Source organism: Phocoena phocoena, chromosome 6 (assembly GCF_963924675.1).
Source record: "Phocoena phocoena chromosome 6, mPhoPho1.1, whole genome shotgun sequence".
NCBI classification, from domain to species: domain Eukaryota; kingdom Metazoa; phylum Chordata; class Mammalia; order Artiodactyla; family Phocoenidae; genus Phocoena; species Phocoena phocoena.
Window position 1 is genome coordinate 64,794,190 of NC_089224.1, and position 15,560 is coordinate 64,809,749.

The window sequence follows — 15,560 nt, forward strand, 5'->3', positions numbered from 1 at the left end:
CACAAGAATTGTGGATTTTTGCTTATTTGTTTGTCTTGCCATTTGAGAAACTCCGGTAGTGGTCACTCTTCTGATAAGTCTGCCTTGCAGAACACTTGCAAGGGCTGGTATTCATCATTATGATCTCGGGAACTTAGTAAATAAATGGAACAGAGAAGGCAAAGTGCTCAAAACTGCCTTTGGGCGTCAGAAGAAACGAATGTGGCATCTACTCTTTCATCACAAGTGTCTTGATTTAAAAATAATAGTAGGGTGGCTTTGAGCTGAGATTCTAAGGAACTAGTTATGAAGTTTATCAGCAATGGAATACAACTTGCCTTGTGGCTTTGGTTCTCATCATCTTTAAAGTGGAGATCCATGGGACTTCCCTGGTAGCGCAGTGGTTAAGAATCTGCCTGCCAGTGCGGATTCGAGCCCTGGTCCGGGAAGATCCCACATACTGCGGAGCAACGAAGCCCGTGTGCCACAACTACTGAAGCCCACATGCCTAGAGCCCGTGCTCTGCAACAAGAGAAGCCACCGCAATGAGAAGCCTGCGCACCACAGTGAAGAGTAGCCCCCGCTCACCGCAACCAGAGAGAGCCCGCGCTCAGCAACGAAGACCCAACCCAGCCAAAAATAAATAAACAAATGTATTAAAAAAAAAAGAAAGAAAGAAAAAAAAAGAAAGTGGAGGTTGATGACAGCACAACTAGATACACTCAGGCTTAGACAGCGAAGCCTATTTTTCAATATTTTTTCTCAAGTTGCTGAACTTTTCATCCTGTCGAACTTTGAAGTTCAAATGTAAATTAATCCTCATTTTAAAATCCTGTTTCTTCATTTCAGTATGGAGTCATGTGTGTCCAGCAACACAAATACAATTCATTCATTCAGCAAACACCGGTTGAACGACTACTGTGTGCAGAGTCCTGGGTTTCTTCAGTGCAGCAAACGGATGCATAAAATATTATCCCTGCTTCTGTGAGTTTGTAGTTTGGGAACGGGAGGCTATGGCAGACGTGCACAATGAATCAGGTAGACATGAAGGTTACAGCAGCGGCATGAGCAACCGGCTGTGGGAACACACAGAGAGACTGACTCAGAGATGGAAGGCACTAGCACCTAAGGGATTTCCCAGAGAGTGGAGTTTCCTGGGCCTGGTAACCATTTCTATAATTTCACCAGGGGTGAATGTAGCAAGAACAAAGACTAGAAGTGGAGGGGTAGGATGGCTGGAGAAGAGGCTTGCTTTGGGTCTAGTGAGAGGTTGGCTTGCATGAGTGGGGCTGAAGCAGACACAACGTTATAAATATCAGACGAAGCAAGTTCTTGGGCCCAGCTGCGGAAAGAAGCAGCTGCACAGCCACCTATTTTTATGGAGCTTTTTCTCAGCGAGGTTGCAAAAGGGAAGGTCCTCTAGTGGCTCAGGACACAGCCTGCCTCTGGAACCTGCTTCAGATCACACTGCCAAGGTATGAATTCCGCTTTACATAAAAGTCAAGCTTCTCTTGCTGAGCTATACATGCACATCCTCTTGCCTTACCCTCGGGAGAAGTGAAAGACAGGAAGTCACCCTTCTGCACATAACGTTCTTTGGTTCTTAAAGACAGAGCTTCAGCCACCAGTCTCTCTTAGGAGTAGATGGCTGGAGAGGTCCACAAATGTCATGGGGACCACAGGAGAGAATCGTGGGAGGGACTGTGGATAGAGTATGGCAGCTGTCAGGCCACTCCTGTGATCGGCTGGGATTGAGGTGTCCACTCACTGCACCGCGTGCTTCCAGAGCAATGACAAGCACCAGTGTATATAATGCAGTGATTCCCAAAGAGGGCAGTGCCACTACCCTCCCAGGGAGTGTTTGGAAATGTGTGTGTATGTGTGCCAGGGAGGCGCTTAGTGGGAGGGGACCGAGGATGTGAAATCTGCTGTGTTAGCCAGTCCCCTAGATCAAAAAGTTGTTTTGCCTCATCTATGATTCTTGAGTTTATTGACTGACCTTGGAAGTGGATAGACAGCCATTATTAAAATGAGATCCTTTATCAATCTTACTGATCCAAGGTGCAGCCTACATCTACCGTATTCTTGGTGCAAATAGTGCCGCGTGATGTTGCAGGCTGAAGGGCTTGCACAAGACATGAAGGCTTTCTGCACAGGAAGCTTCAGATTGATGACCAATCCCATGGTGGCACAATGGGCTGACAGTTGGCCACACTGAGCCAGTGTTCTCTGCGGGTAACACAGGCAATGACAGGGTTAATGGCATGGCGACTTCTGATTGGCCAGCGTGGCTCAGTGTAAGGCACAGGATTTACCTTGGCAACACATCCATCCGCCACGGCCTGTGGCGGGTGTGGGGAATTTGAAATGCACCTGGGGGAACTGGTAGTGATATAACAGATGACTCCATTTTATTGCTTGATTACCCACCGGCTACTCGCCAAACACGTGGACCCTGATATCCCAGACACGTGCCTTGAAGAGATTTCCATTCCTGAGTGGTGAAGGGGCTGAGACATCACGCACCTTTGGAAATGAGGTAACTCCCAGTAAATCAGTCTTTGGCCCTTCAAAAGTTGCAAACAGCAAGAGATTATCCGAGGCGGCAGAGCTTAGCAGAATACCTGCTCCACTCCGACCAGCTGGAAACGTCATCAGTGGACGGTTCATGCGGCTGACGACCCACTTGGTAAGTGCATCAGCCTAAGTTGTCATGTCACGGAGCATAGAATATGGTGAAGGGATGCGGTATAAACCCGTGTCTTTATCATCTTCCCATGTCTTTTAGCACCTAGTGTGTGCCTTACAAAATAGGTGGGCTGGGGCGATACCTCACCAAAGACAGTGCGCTTAAGTAGAATCTTAAAGGATGGATACGAGTGGGAGATTTTGAGTGGAGGGGCCCAAAGTATACACTCTACATTTCAGGTGTGCAAAAGATGCGGCACAGTGGGTTCTATAACTGACCTTGTCATGCTCATCTTCTGGGGGTGGAGGTGGCTTCTTAGACGTGATAAGATAAAACACTGGACAGTCATCACCTCTGAGAATTTCCCTTCCCTTGTTGACACGTGAGCCCCCCACCCCGCCGTTCACATTTCAGAGGAGGTAACGGGTAAAGACCGCACTTTCTCATAGTCTAAGTGCCCTGCCTGCCATTCACAGAATTGTGGTTCTCAATTCATCACCATTAAATTGATCGTAAACTTCAGGAGGAAGAGGGGATACAATGTCTACTTCCCCCGAGTGAATCTTCCAGGGGTGGCCAATGAATTTTCATTAATCACAACAGGACACTTTTTGTTTTTTTTTACTTTTCATTTTATATTGTATAGCCGATTAACAATGTCATGATAATGTCAGGTGCAGAGCAAAGCGACTCTACCATACATATACATGTATCATTCTCCCCCAGACTCCCCTCCCATCCAGGCTGCCACATAACATTGAGCAGAGTTCCCTGTGCTATATAGTATTTGTTGGTTATCCTTTTTAAATATAACAGTGTGTACATGTCAATCCCAAACTCCCTAACTATCCCTCCCCTCCACCCTTCCCCCCACCCTGTAACCATAAGTTCATTCTCTAAGTCTGTGAGTCCGTTTCTTTTTGTAAATATGTTCATTTGTATCACTTCTTCTTAGATTCTGCATATAAACGATATCATACGATACTTCTCTTTCTCTGTCTGACTTACTTAACTCAGTATGACATCTCTAGGTCCATCCGTGTTGCTGCACATGGCATTATTTCATTCTTTTTTATGGTTGAGTAATATTCCATTGTATATATGTAGCACTTCTTCTTTATCCATTCCTTTGTCAATGGACAGTTAGGTGGCTTCCATGTCTTGGCTGTTGTAAACAGTGCTGCAATGAACGTTGGGGTGCATGTGTCCTTTTGTACCATGTTTTTCTCTGGATATATGCCCAAGAGTGGGATTGCAGGGTCATATGGTAGTTCTATTTTTAGTCTTTTAAGGAATCTCCATACTGTTCTCCATAGTGGCTGTACCAATTTACATTCCCACCAACAGTGTAGGAGGGATCCAGTCTCTCCACACCCTCTCCAGCACTTATCGTTTGTGGATTTTCTGATGATGGCCATTGTGACTTGTGTGAGGTGATAATCTCATTGTAGTTTTGACTTGCATTTCTCTAATCCTTGGCGACGTTGAACACCTTTTCGTGTGCCTCTTGGCCATCCGTATGTGTTCCTTGGAAAAATGTCTATTTAGGTCTTCTCCCCATTTTTTGACTGGGTTGTTTGTTTTGATGATATTAAGCCACATGAGCTGTTTGTAGATTTTGGAGACTAATCCCTTGTCGGTCACATCATTTGCAAATATTTTCTCCCAATCTGTGGGCAACAGGACACTTTTGTCTGACTCGCCCAGTGGGTTTTAATTGGTAGGCCTCTCAAAGGCAGGATTTGTTGTGGGTAGTAACCATGTTTCTGATGCTTGCTTCAGAGTACATTTGTTTTTTTTTAAAAAAAGGCAATAAATGTCTCTTAGTCGTATTTCTTTATGAAAGGCACATGGCTCATTTTCTGACTCAATAGTTGATGTTCAATGATGTTAGGCTCTGCAAAAAGATTAACTCATCTGGATGCTGTGTTCCACATGGAGAATAAAATTTTGACTTACGTTCCTCTATTGATTTTTTTTCTGATACAAAACAGCAAAAAAGGGGAAAGTTTAAGTACAAAATTTATTGCAGGAAAGAGATTAAAACAATTTTCTTATGTAAACCAAAATTACATTTGTCTCACATGACTACCAGTAGTTGGAAAAACCATCTATTACAAATTCAAACTCTGGACGATAGCCCGGTTATAGAGCTTGTTCAGGTCAGTGAATGTGCTCAGACCCCAAGGAAAATTTCAGGATAACCATCTAAGTAGAGGAATAGAAAGAGATGACAAGAGAGAAATAATAAATCGCCTTGCTAATAAATGACCGCCTTCCTGTTGGACAACCACGAGTGACCTTCATGTCCAGTTATGTTCTTGATGTCAAGGATTCAAATCACAGATGCCCAAAGTCCTGCTTTGTGTAAAGGAACCAGGATTTCCTTTTATGGCTTCCTGTGTATTTGTCAGGACATGCTTCATCTGAGCGCTCAGCAATAACAGGGAAGAGGAGGCTACAGAGGCCCCATCCTATCTCTACAACCCTTATCCTCTTGAAAGCTCTCCATCCTTCCCACCGCTGTCCAGAGCCCTCCTGCACCCGTTCACCAAGGCTGTCTGTTATCATTAGGAACCATCTTTCATCAACAGTATAAGAATCAGATGAAAGGAAATTACACCAGGAGGTGAGGGCCAAGCTCCTAGGCAGAAAACAGAGGGCTTATTTACATTTTAAAAGAGCAGCCAGACTGTTAACCCTAAAGCAACCTCTGCTGCCTCTCTTTAAGATAGTGCTGCAACCCTGGGGCTCCACTTCCTGTTAGAGCCGACTTCCTCAAGTGGGAGACAAGTCCAAACTGTTCCCTGGGAGGAGGAAGTAGGACAGGATTAGCACAACCTAGCACAAAAGTGTGAAGTCGATATGTCTTCCCATGCCCCCTAGGAAACTTTCTTCACCCTCCTGGAAATAACTATGTTGTTGGAAAGGTTTCTTAACTTCTCAAAGTCTCGATGTATGCATCTGTAAAATGGGAATAACCATAGCACTTATCTCTGAAGGCTATAGTGAGGGCTAAATAAAAAGCGTAAAAAGTTCATAACACAGTGCCTGTGATATAAAAGGCATTCCCCAATTGTTAGATATTAATCCCAACATAAAGTCCTCACTTGATGGGGGAGGAAACTGAGGCCCAGAGAGATGAAAGTTTTTGCTCAAGCTCTAAAGCATCAGGCTGCATCTCCTCCCACCATTCTGCCACCTGATTTGTCCTCTTGTATTAAAACTTATAATAAGATATAATGAAGCTGACGAGGAATCACTGGGCTTTAAAATAAATGTCCTAAGTCTAAAAGTGCCTGGATCTGTATCTTGAGACACAAAGAATTTTCTGTTAATGATTAAGGTACTACAATATAGTCTCCTTTCTTTCAAATCCTAGAGGTTTACAGGGGGGTTCTCTGAAATATATGTGTATTTTAAAACTTTTCAAGATTTATGTCCAATTCTGTATTAATACAACCTATGGCTAGTACAAATTCTTTTTTTCCTGAATCCTGTGTATGATGAATTTTTAAGTATTCTCTTTATTCAACTTGAGTCTCTAAGAAATCTTATCATATATGCTTGTACAACCATCCGTTCTTTTTTTTTTTTTTTTTTTTGCGGTACGCGGGCTTCTCACTGTTGTGGCCTCTCCCATCGCGGAGCACAGGCCCCAGACGGGCAGGCTCAGCGGCCATGGCTCACAGGCCCAGCTGCTCCGCGGCATGCGGGATCCTCCCAGACCGGGGCACGAACCCATGTCCCCTGCATCGGCAGGCGGACTCTCAACCACTGCGCCACCAGGGAAGCCCCAACCATCCGTTCTTAAAATACTCATTTAAGATTTTGTACTTGAACCATTTTGAAAGCAAATAGTGAAATCACTTTCCTTTCACAGAGAAATAGAATACACATATTCAAAATAAAGTCATTCAAAATAACATTCATGGGTTCCAGAGGCAAATCTCTTACAGTGTGAATTACTGTGTCACTCTGGTAATACGGTAAATGAGGATAACTTCAAAGCCAGCCAGCAGAACCCACAATTTAAATGATAATGCCCCTTCATTGCCAGCATGCTTTCCCTTTGTGATTATTGGTAATGCGGTACATGAAGGTACGTGGTGTCCAAGCAGCATCTGTTCCACCCTTTTGGGGGTCTAGGTGATGGGAGAGGAGTTGAGAGAGCAGAAAAGCTCTCCGTGGAGCAGAGCTCTCACAACACTTTGGCAGTTCAAAAGTTCACCTGGGTTGAGATCCTTTGAAACGTTTGCCTGGTGCCGACCACACCCTTCCAGGGCTCCGCTCTGCCCTTGCAGGCCAAGCACGTGTGCGGAATTGCATTGCTGTCACACGCAGCATCCCCTCTGCAGACTCTCATGTGGGATCACTGATGTGGCTTTTCCTCCCACAGTCCCTGCCTGGGTTTATTACTAGCAGCTGCATCCCATGAGGGTGCGTCATGAGGGCTGGAGAGCTTCCCCTGCTTCAGCACTCTTGGTTTTGCCTTTCAGCGTCCTGCAGTGGCGTTGCTGCCTCCACCCTGTCTGCTACAGACTCGGCATAGGATGGTGGGGCCTCCGGGTGGGCATCACCTTCATCCTCAAATTCGAGGCCCATCTCTGTATACGGAGGTGGAGGAACACCCGAGGTCTCTTGCTCTGCAGGACAGCCTTGCTTTTCAGCATCAAGACTCTCTTCATAAGCAGGAGGGTAAAAATCTGGCCTGGGGGACAAAATGCCACAAGCATACATGTGTTATTTAAGCGGTTCATGCCAAAGAGGCATATGTCTGCCTCTCTCAAATCACATCGTGTGAAGTTAAACTGTTAAGAAACATTGATTCTGAAACAGATGTTCTTCCCTGGCATCACCAGGTTTTTAAAAATGTGCTGCTCTTCCAGCAAAACCCTCTTTATCAGCCGTTGGACGTGTGCCTCTATACTCATCTTTTTCCAGACTATTCCCTCTCTCTTACTCATTGGAACCAGGGACTTTCAGTGTGAGATCCTTAGCAGGGGTAGGGGACATGGGGGCCTTGGCTGTGGAGCATCTCTCTATCCAGTTATTTAGTTCTTCACATTTTTGTCCCCATTCACACACATCCTCTTCTACTCGATTGCACTCACTGTCTCAGATCCTCACAACCAACAAAATGGTGAATGAAAACCAGCTCCATGAAGATTCCGGAACTATATCAGATGCTTCTCTCTTTCCTATCACTCTTTCAATCAGCTAGGCCGCCCTTCCTCCCGCCGCCATACTTATTTCTCAAACTATTTCAACTGACAACTTTATGTAGATTTCAGTCGTGGTCCTTTCCATGCCAACAGGCCAATGGCTAAAGGAGCCGTTCATGCCAGAGCTGATGTACTCATCGGTAATCTTGCCCAGTGTTGCTAATTGCTAAATCCTCTGGCTTCTCCGTCGTGAGTGGGATTGCGGGCGGCGTGGAGGTGAAGAAGCGGGAGGGTGAGCTTGATTTAGTTGTGTACTTATAGAGTGAGTCTTTCCAGTGCCTACAGGGAGTGTTTGTGGTATGTAACCACAACAGAACAGGGACTGCCATTTGTAGCCACAGCTCTATTCCAATGTTACCAGGCCCAAAACCAAAGAGCTGGAGGAGCTATCTACTGTACAGCATAAATGTCAGCCTTCACTCAGAATAGCCAAGGCTGTGCCATGGGGCACATGTGTAAAGGCATTGAAGACAGAAAGTTGAGCTGTTCCCTGGAGTGATTTGAGAGGCTCCAGGATGACTGCTGCCTGCCCCCATGTCCCATCTACTTCTCCCATCCCCCAGCCTCCCCACACTGCTTCGCTTTCCCAGTGTCCTGAGCTCCACCATTGCAGACCCCTTTGGGTACCCATTTTGAATGCAAATGCTTCTGAGGAATGTAACTTAACCATTTACTGACTTACTAGCCATTCTGAGTGGGCTGGGCATCTATTAGATGCAGCAGAAAGAGGCAGTAAAAGGGAGGTGTCGTGATACCATAGTTTAAAGTATTTCAGCACAGACAGTGCAATATTATGCACGTGTCAGTAAACTAAGCTACATCCTAAAGGCAATCAGTTATTCTTATCAGGAATTCACACTCTGGAGGCAATCATCTAACATTTATACCAAAAGAAAGAAAGAAAGAAAGAAAACCATCACTCTAGAAGCATCTTCTACAATCACTTCAGTTATCTTTAATCTTTTATCTGCAAAGAGACCTTGCAGTGAGTGTAATAAACATTGGAAATGGGTTTTGGTCATTGTAATTAGTATCTTATTAATTAGCATAATCACGTCAAAAATCAACTGTCATGGGTAAAAATCACTTATATTCAAGGTACATGGAGTAGCTAAAATATTGTTTGGCTAAAAAGTTCGTTCGGGGTTTTCCATAAGATGTTACAGAAAAACCTGAACAAACTTTTTGGCCGACCCAATATTTTAGATGAAGAGAATAAAAGAATTTATGGAGTCTTGCAGACTGTACCTTAAGGATGATGCCTGAGGTTTTTTCCCTAAATGATTCCGTGTTCAGCCAAAAACTAGGAGATTTTTGGTTGTCCGATACTTACCATAAGGTTAACTGAAACTTTTTTATTGTGGTAAAGTACATATAACATAAAATTTACCACTTTAGCAATTTTAAGTGTACAGTTCAATGGTATTACATACATTCACATTGTTTTGCAGCCATCACCATTATCCATCTTCAGAACTTTTTCATCATTCCAGACTGAAACTCTGTACTCATTAAACAGTAACTCTCCATTCCCTCCTCCCGTGGCACCTCGTAACCACTGCTGTACGTTCTGTCTATGAATCTGACTGCTCTAGGTACCTCATATAAGTGGAATCGTATAATATTTGTCTTTTGGGCTTATTTCTGACCTATTTCACTTAGCGTATTGTCTTCAAGGTTCATTCATGTTATAGCTGCATCAGTATTTCCTTTCTTTTTAAGGATGAATAATATTCCATCTTTTGTACGTACCATATTCTGTTTATCCATTCATCCACTGATGGATATATGGGTTGTTTCCACAGTTTGGCTGTTGTGAAGAATGCTGCTACGAACACTGGTGTACAAATATCTGTCCAAGTCCCCGCTTTCAATTATTTTGTCTATATATCCCCAGAAGTGGAATTGTTAGATCAAGGGGTAATTTTATATTTAATATTTTTAGGATCCTCCGTACCACAGAGCAGCTGCACTATTTTGCATTCCCACCAGCAGTGCACAAGTTTTCCAGTTTTTCCACATCCTTGCTAACCTTGTTGTTTTCTGCTTTTTTGATAATAGCCATCCTAATGGGTATGAGGTAGTAAGGTTAACCAATTAAAATAATTTACCTCTGGAATATGAGTGCCTTGTCTCAGGGAAATCTTTCATGCAATGTGTGATCAGAACACCCAAGAGTACAGAAAGCTGGGACTTCACTGAGTTCACGAAGAGATTATATGGCTGATTTTATGCTTGCTTGCTCATTTGTTGCGTGACAGAATTTGGTCTGGGACTTGCTTTCCTTACAACCTGGTAGCCAGGTTATGAGGAATGACTAACCATCACCCGCCTGTAAGGACAGCTCCCATGATACAACAAAAGAAAATGAGTTTGGCCTCTTAAATTGGCTTTGGTGTGTTTTTCAGTGGTGATGGGAGAAGGGTGGTTATTCTCTGGCATAAACTCCCTCTACTTCATAGTTTTCCCCAGAGGCAGCACCATTCTTCCTAATGTCTAATCCCAGAGTAACTCCCTGACAATAAAGCTTCAGTTGTAGACACATAGCCCCATGGGACGTGTAAGTTGCTCGCCAGTGGATTAGAAGTCATTGACCTTTTCCGGAACTCAGCCCCACCTCAGTGCTCCCCAGTCCTCTGGCTTCTCAGCACGTACCTGTCCACTGTGGCCAGGGGCAGGGCCCCCTGAGCACCGTACTGTCTGAGCACACAGCTGAACACCCCTTTGCTTTCACTGGCCTGGTGGTAGGTGCTCCAGAAAATTCCACTCAGAAGGATCACAAACCCCAGAGGCAGAAGCAAATAGGCCAGGATCAGGTTCCCCTGGCAGTTGAACAGGGAGCCCGAGGAAATGAAGAAGGCCCCCAGGCAGATCATCAGGAAGCCCGTCAGAAGGGCAAAGGCACAGAGAACTAGACAGGTTCTGTTCTGCATCCCTGCTCCTTTGGAACCCAGCTCCCTGACCCTGCCACTCCCCTGCTTCCCCTGCTCAGAGAGAATGCTCTCATTAGCCAGCTGTCAGCTTTATATGCTCTGGGACCAACTGGCCTTTGGACAATTAAATGAAGCAGGCACTTAGAAGCTATTCATTAACTATTGAAAGTAACTGTAATATCCTTGGATGATTAACCTAAAAACGCAGCATTGTGTACTGCAGGAAGGCGCGGCATAGCTCTCTTGCTCTTCTGAGCTGAATGGGACCCTAGGCTGACCCCAGTTATTTGAGGGAAGGTCTCCCATCCTTTGATTAAAAGGGTCTCTTGATTCCCCTGCGGGTGATTCCAAACTGATGCTAGAGAAATTAGCATTCCTTGCTGAACCCTTTTCTTTGTGGTTTGGCAGGGAGTCCTTTCCTAATTGCTTCTTCCTTTTTCTGTCCTGAAAAGATAATTGTTAAGCCTCTTACCATATTTGTCTTGCTTCTCTCAGTGATTCTCCCTTTATTGCCCTCACTTTATAATGTTGGAAAGGTTCCATGAAAAAAGCCGAGGGGTGAACTCCCTGATTCAAAGGGGAGTGTCAGCAGGAGGGGGAAGAAAGTGCTATGGAGAAGGATTGTAATCGACAGACCTTCAGGAATGTGAGGGGATTTCTGAGGATGGTTGTAAATGGTAATAATCTGGTGACTTCTGCTCTGAGTCTGATTTTGTATCTTTCCCATCGTCCCATTGTATCTTTTCCCATTTCCCCAGTCCCAATGCTGAAATAATCCTAGGGTCATTTCTTATTCATACATAGGTGTTAGATACATTTTTTTGCTTATTGCTCAACCACTGGCTACCACACTTGGCTCGGTAGAAGTATTTAAACCAGATCTCACCGTTCCTGCTCTCAAAAAAGCCACAGGTATTTGATAAAAGAGCATTCCCTAAACATGTGTAGCATGTTTCCACCTCCACGAAAAACAAATACGTATGAGAAGTGCTGCCTGTTCAATCCTTACCCTCCCCCCAACATATCTTAGGCTTTCACAGAGCACACTAAGATACTGAAGGCTCTGAAAAGTCCTACAATTTTTTCCCTCACAAAATACATATTAAATGAAATTTGTTTTGGTAGATGCTGCTAAAAATTGTTCCCTGTCTTCTCCTCTGTACCATTGCTCTATGTAGCACTGCCTTAAAAAATCTTTCCAGGGCTTCCCTGGTGGCGCAGTGGTTGAGAGTCCGCCTGCCGATGCAGGGGACACGGGTTCGTGCCCCGGTCCGGGAAGATCCCACATGCCGCGGAGCGGCTGGGCCCGTGAGCCATGGCCGCTGGGCCTGCGCATCCGGAGCCTGTGCTCCGCAATGGGAGAGGCCACAACAGTGAGAGGCCCGCGTACAGCAAAAAAAAAAAAAAAACAGAAACAAAAATCTTTCCAGAACCAGCCTTCTGTTTTCTGTTTGGGATTGGTTTCTTCCATCTTGTCTGTCTTTGGTTTAGACACCCTACTCCAGAGCAGGTTCATGCTCTGATTCCTTCCTTTTTTATTTGATGCTTTGACATGTCCCTGCCAAAAGTCTCCTCCCAGAGGGACTCTGGATCACTTTTGTCCAGAAAGGTTATCTTCAGTTCCTCTTTGATACTCCATTACTGCATTACTATTCTTTTCCATTTACTATCCCAATGGAAAAAGCAGTTCTTTGTGCAGTGCCCTAGTAGAAGTTCCATGTATACCCTTTCGCCTCATACCCACCACCTCCTCAGCTCTACTTTCATGTTACGGGCTAGGAGAAAGAGAGAAAGTCACCGGATAAAAAAGAATATACAGGGCTTCCCTGGTGGCGCAGTGGTTGAGAGTCCACCTGCCGATGCGGGGGACACGGGTTCGTGCCGCGGTCCGGGAAGATCCCACATGCCGCGGAGCGGCTGGGCCCGTGAGCCATGGCCGCTGGGCCTGCGTGTCCGGAGCCTGTGCTCCGCAACGGGAGATGCCATAACAGTGAGAGGCCCGCGTACCGCAAAAAAAAAAAAAAAAAAAAATAATAATAATATACAGTCCTTCCTCATTTCACCTGGTAACCTTTATCTTTATTAGCTTCAATCCTTATCCTCACCTACTTTCATCTTCTAATCTTGATATTATCCTTGTAGCCTTAAAGCAACCCCTTCTCCCTTTTTCTCCAAGTGTTTCTTTTTTTTTGCCATATTCAAAATTTTAATCAAATATATGTTTACTTCCAGTCTCTAACGTGTCAATTTATATATATGTTTATTTTTAAATTTTTTAACAAATCTTTATTGGAGTATAATTGCTTCATAATACTGTGTTAGTTTCTGTTGTACAACAAAGTGAACCAGCCATATGCATACATATGTCCGCATATGCCTTCCCTCTTGAGCCTCCCTCCCACCCCTTTAGGTCATAGCAAAGCACCGAGCTGATCTTCCTGTGCTATGCGTCTGCTTCCCACTAGCTAACTGTTTTACATTCGGTAGTGTGTATATGTCGATGCTACTCTGACTTCGCCCCAGCTTCTCCCTTGCACTCTGTGTCCTCAAGTCCATCCTCTATGTCTACATCTTTATTCCTGCCCTGCCACTAGATTCATCCATACCATTTTTTTTTAAGATTCCATATATATGTGTTAGCATATGGTATTTGTTTTTCTCTTTCTGACTTACTTCACTCTGTAGGACAGACTCTAGGTCCATCCACCTCACTACAAATAACTCAATTTCGTTTCTTTTTATGGCTGAGTAATATTCCATTTTATATATGTGCCACATCTTCTTTATCCATTCATCTGTCGATGGACATTTAGGTTGATTCTGTGTCCCGGCTATTGTAAACAGAGCTGCAATGAACACTGTGGTACATGTCTCTTTTTGAATTATGGTTTTCTCAGGGTATATGCCCAGTAGTGGGATTGCTGGGTCGTATGGTAGTTCTATTTTTAGTTTTCTAAGGAACCTCCATATTGTTTTCCATAGTGGTATCAATTTACGTTCCCAGCAGCAATGCAGCAGGTTTCCCTTTTCACCACACCCTTTCCAGGATTTACTGTTCCTAGTTTTTTTGATAATGGCCATTCTGACTGGTGTGAGGTGTTACCTCATTGTAGTTTTGATTTGCATTTCTCTGATAATTAGTGATGTTGAGTATCTTTTCATGGGCCTCTTGGCCATCTGTATATCTTCCTTGGTGAAATGTCTGTTTAGGTCTTCTGCCCATTTTTTAACTGGACTGGTTGTCTTTTTGATATTGAGCTGTTTGAATATTTTGGAGATTAATCCTTTGTCCAATATATTTATTATTAGCATAAAGAATGTTGTACATCCCTCAATGTGCAATTCTTTGAGCACTTTCAGGTAAACTTACAGAGGAGTTCTTAGATTCAAGTGGTCTTGAGGTTGACAGATTTCTAAAATGACCCCTGGAGATCCCTCCCTCCTGCTACCCATGTCCTCTTGAGTGTGGGCTGGACATAATGACCTGACTCTAACCAGTAGAATATGGCAAAGGTGATGGGATGGTACTTTAAAAAAATTTATTTATTTATTTTTATTTTTGCTGTGTTGGGTCTTAATTTCTGTGTGAGGGCTTTCTCTAGTTGCGGCAAGTGGGGGCCACTCTTCATCACGGCGCACGGGCCTCTTCACTACGGCAGCCTCTCTTGTTGTGGAGCACAGGCTCCAGACGCGCAGGCTCAGTAGTTGTGGCTCACGGGCCTAGTTGCTCCGCGGCATGTGGGATCTTCCCAGACCAGGGCTCGAACCCGTGTCCCCTACATTAGCAGGCAGATTCTCAACCACTGCGCCACCCGGGAAGCCAGATGGGATGGTACTTCTGTGATTAGGTTACAAAAGGTTGTGACCTCTGTCTTGCTAGCAGACTCTCTCTATTGCCCTCATGGCTTGCTCTCTTTGAGAAGGAAGCCACCGTATCGGAGAAGCCCACATGACAAGGCAGCTTCTGGCCGACAGTCAGTAAAGAACTGAGGCTCTTAGTCCCCCAGCCAGTGAGGAGCTGCATCCTGCCAATGACATGAAAGGCTTGCCCAGATGAGCCTTGAAATGACCAGACCCTAAGCAACACCTTGCTTGCGAGAACTTGAAACCGAGGACCCAGCTAAGTCATGGCCAAATTCCAGACCCACAGAAACTGTGAGATGATAAGTGTGTGTTGCTTTAAGCTGCTAAGTTTTGGGGCAATTTGTTAGGCAACAATGGGTCACTAAAACAGTTCTTTAGGACTTGGAAACCAGAGGAGACAATTGGTTTTATGTGTTTACCCAGTACCAAGCACATAGGAAGTGTCCTATCAAAGTCAGCTATAATCATCCTCACCATTATTATTACTATCATCACTGCTGTAAATCCAAAAAGCTTGTGTGACCTACCACAAGTGAGCCAGGGCTCAGGGCTCATGTCCCAGCTTCCCTTGGAGGCCCCTGTGTTTCCTTGGTCTTCACGCCCGTCTTTGTTGACTGAGCACATGGGCCAGCACCCTTCTCTTGAAAGCCAGAAAAGCATGTTGCCCTGGATGAGAAGTAGATGGGGACTTTGGAAAGAAGCTAATGGTATGTAAAGGGTGTTGTGTAGGAGGGACATGGGGCCAAGAGCTGGGACAGAGTGGCCAGATTTCAGAAGGTCGCTTGGGTTTAGGAAGTGAGGCTCTGTGGGAGGTGGGGAAGGTGAGTATCTGCGCAGTGAGCCATGTCACCTGGTCTGATTTCATGGTGG

At 44.7% G+C, this 15,560-nt stretch overlaps 1 protein-coding gene across 1 annotated transcript; it reads right to left on the minus strand.

Annotated features, from left to right (window-relative positions):
* Nucleotides 1–7,141: 7,141 nt before the first annotated feature.
* Nucleotides 7,142–10,826, minus strand: TMEM252 (transmembrane protein 252). Its single transcript, XM_065879834.1, has 2 exons — nucleotides 10,549–10,826; nucleotides 7,142–7,379 (listed from the first exon to the last, which is right to left on the minus strand). Exons 1-2 carry the CDS (start codon nucleotides 10,824–10,826, stop codon nucleotides 7,142–7,144), a joined length of 516 nt encoding a protein of 171 aa, XP_065735906.1.
* Between the last annotated feature and the right edge of the window lie 4,734 nt (nucleotides 10,827–15,560).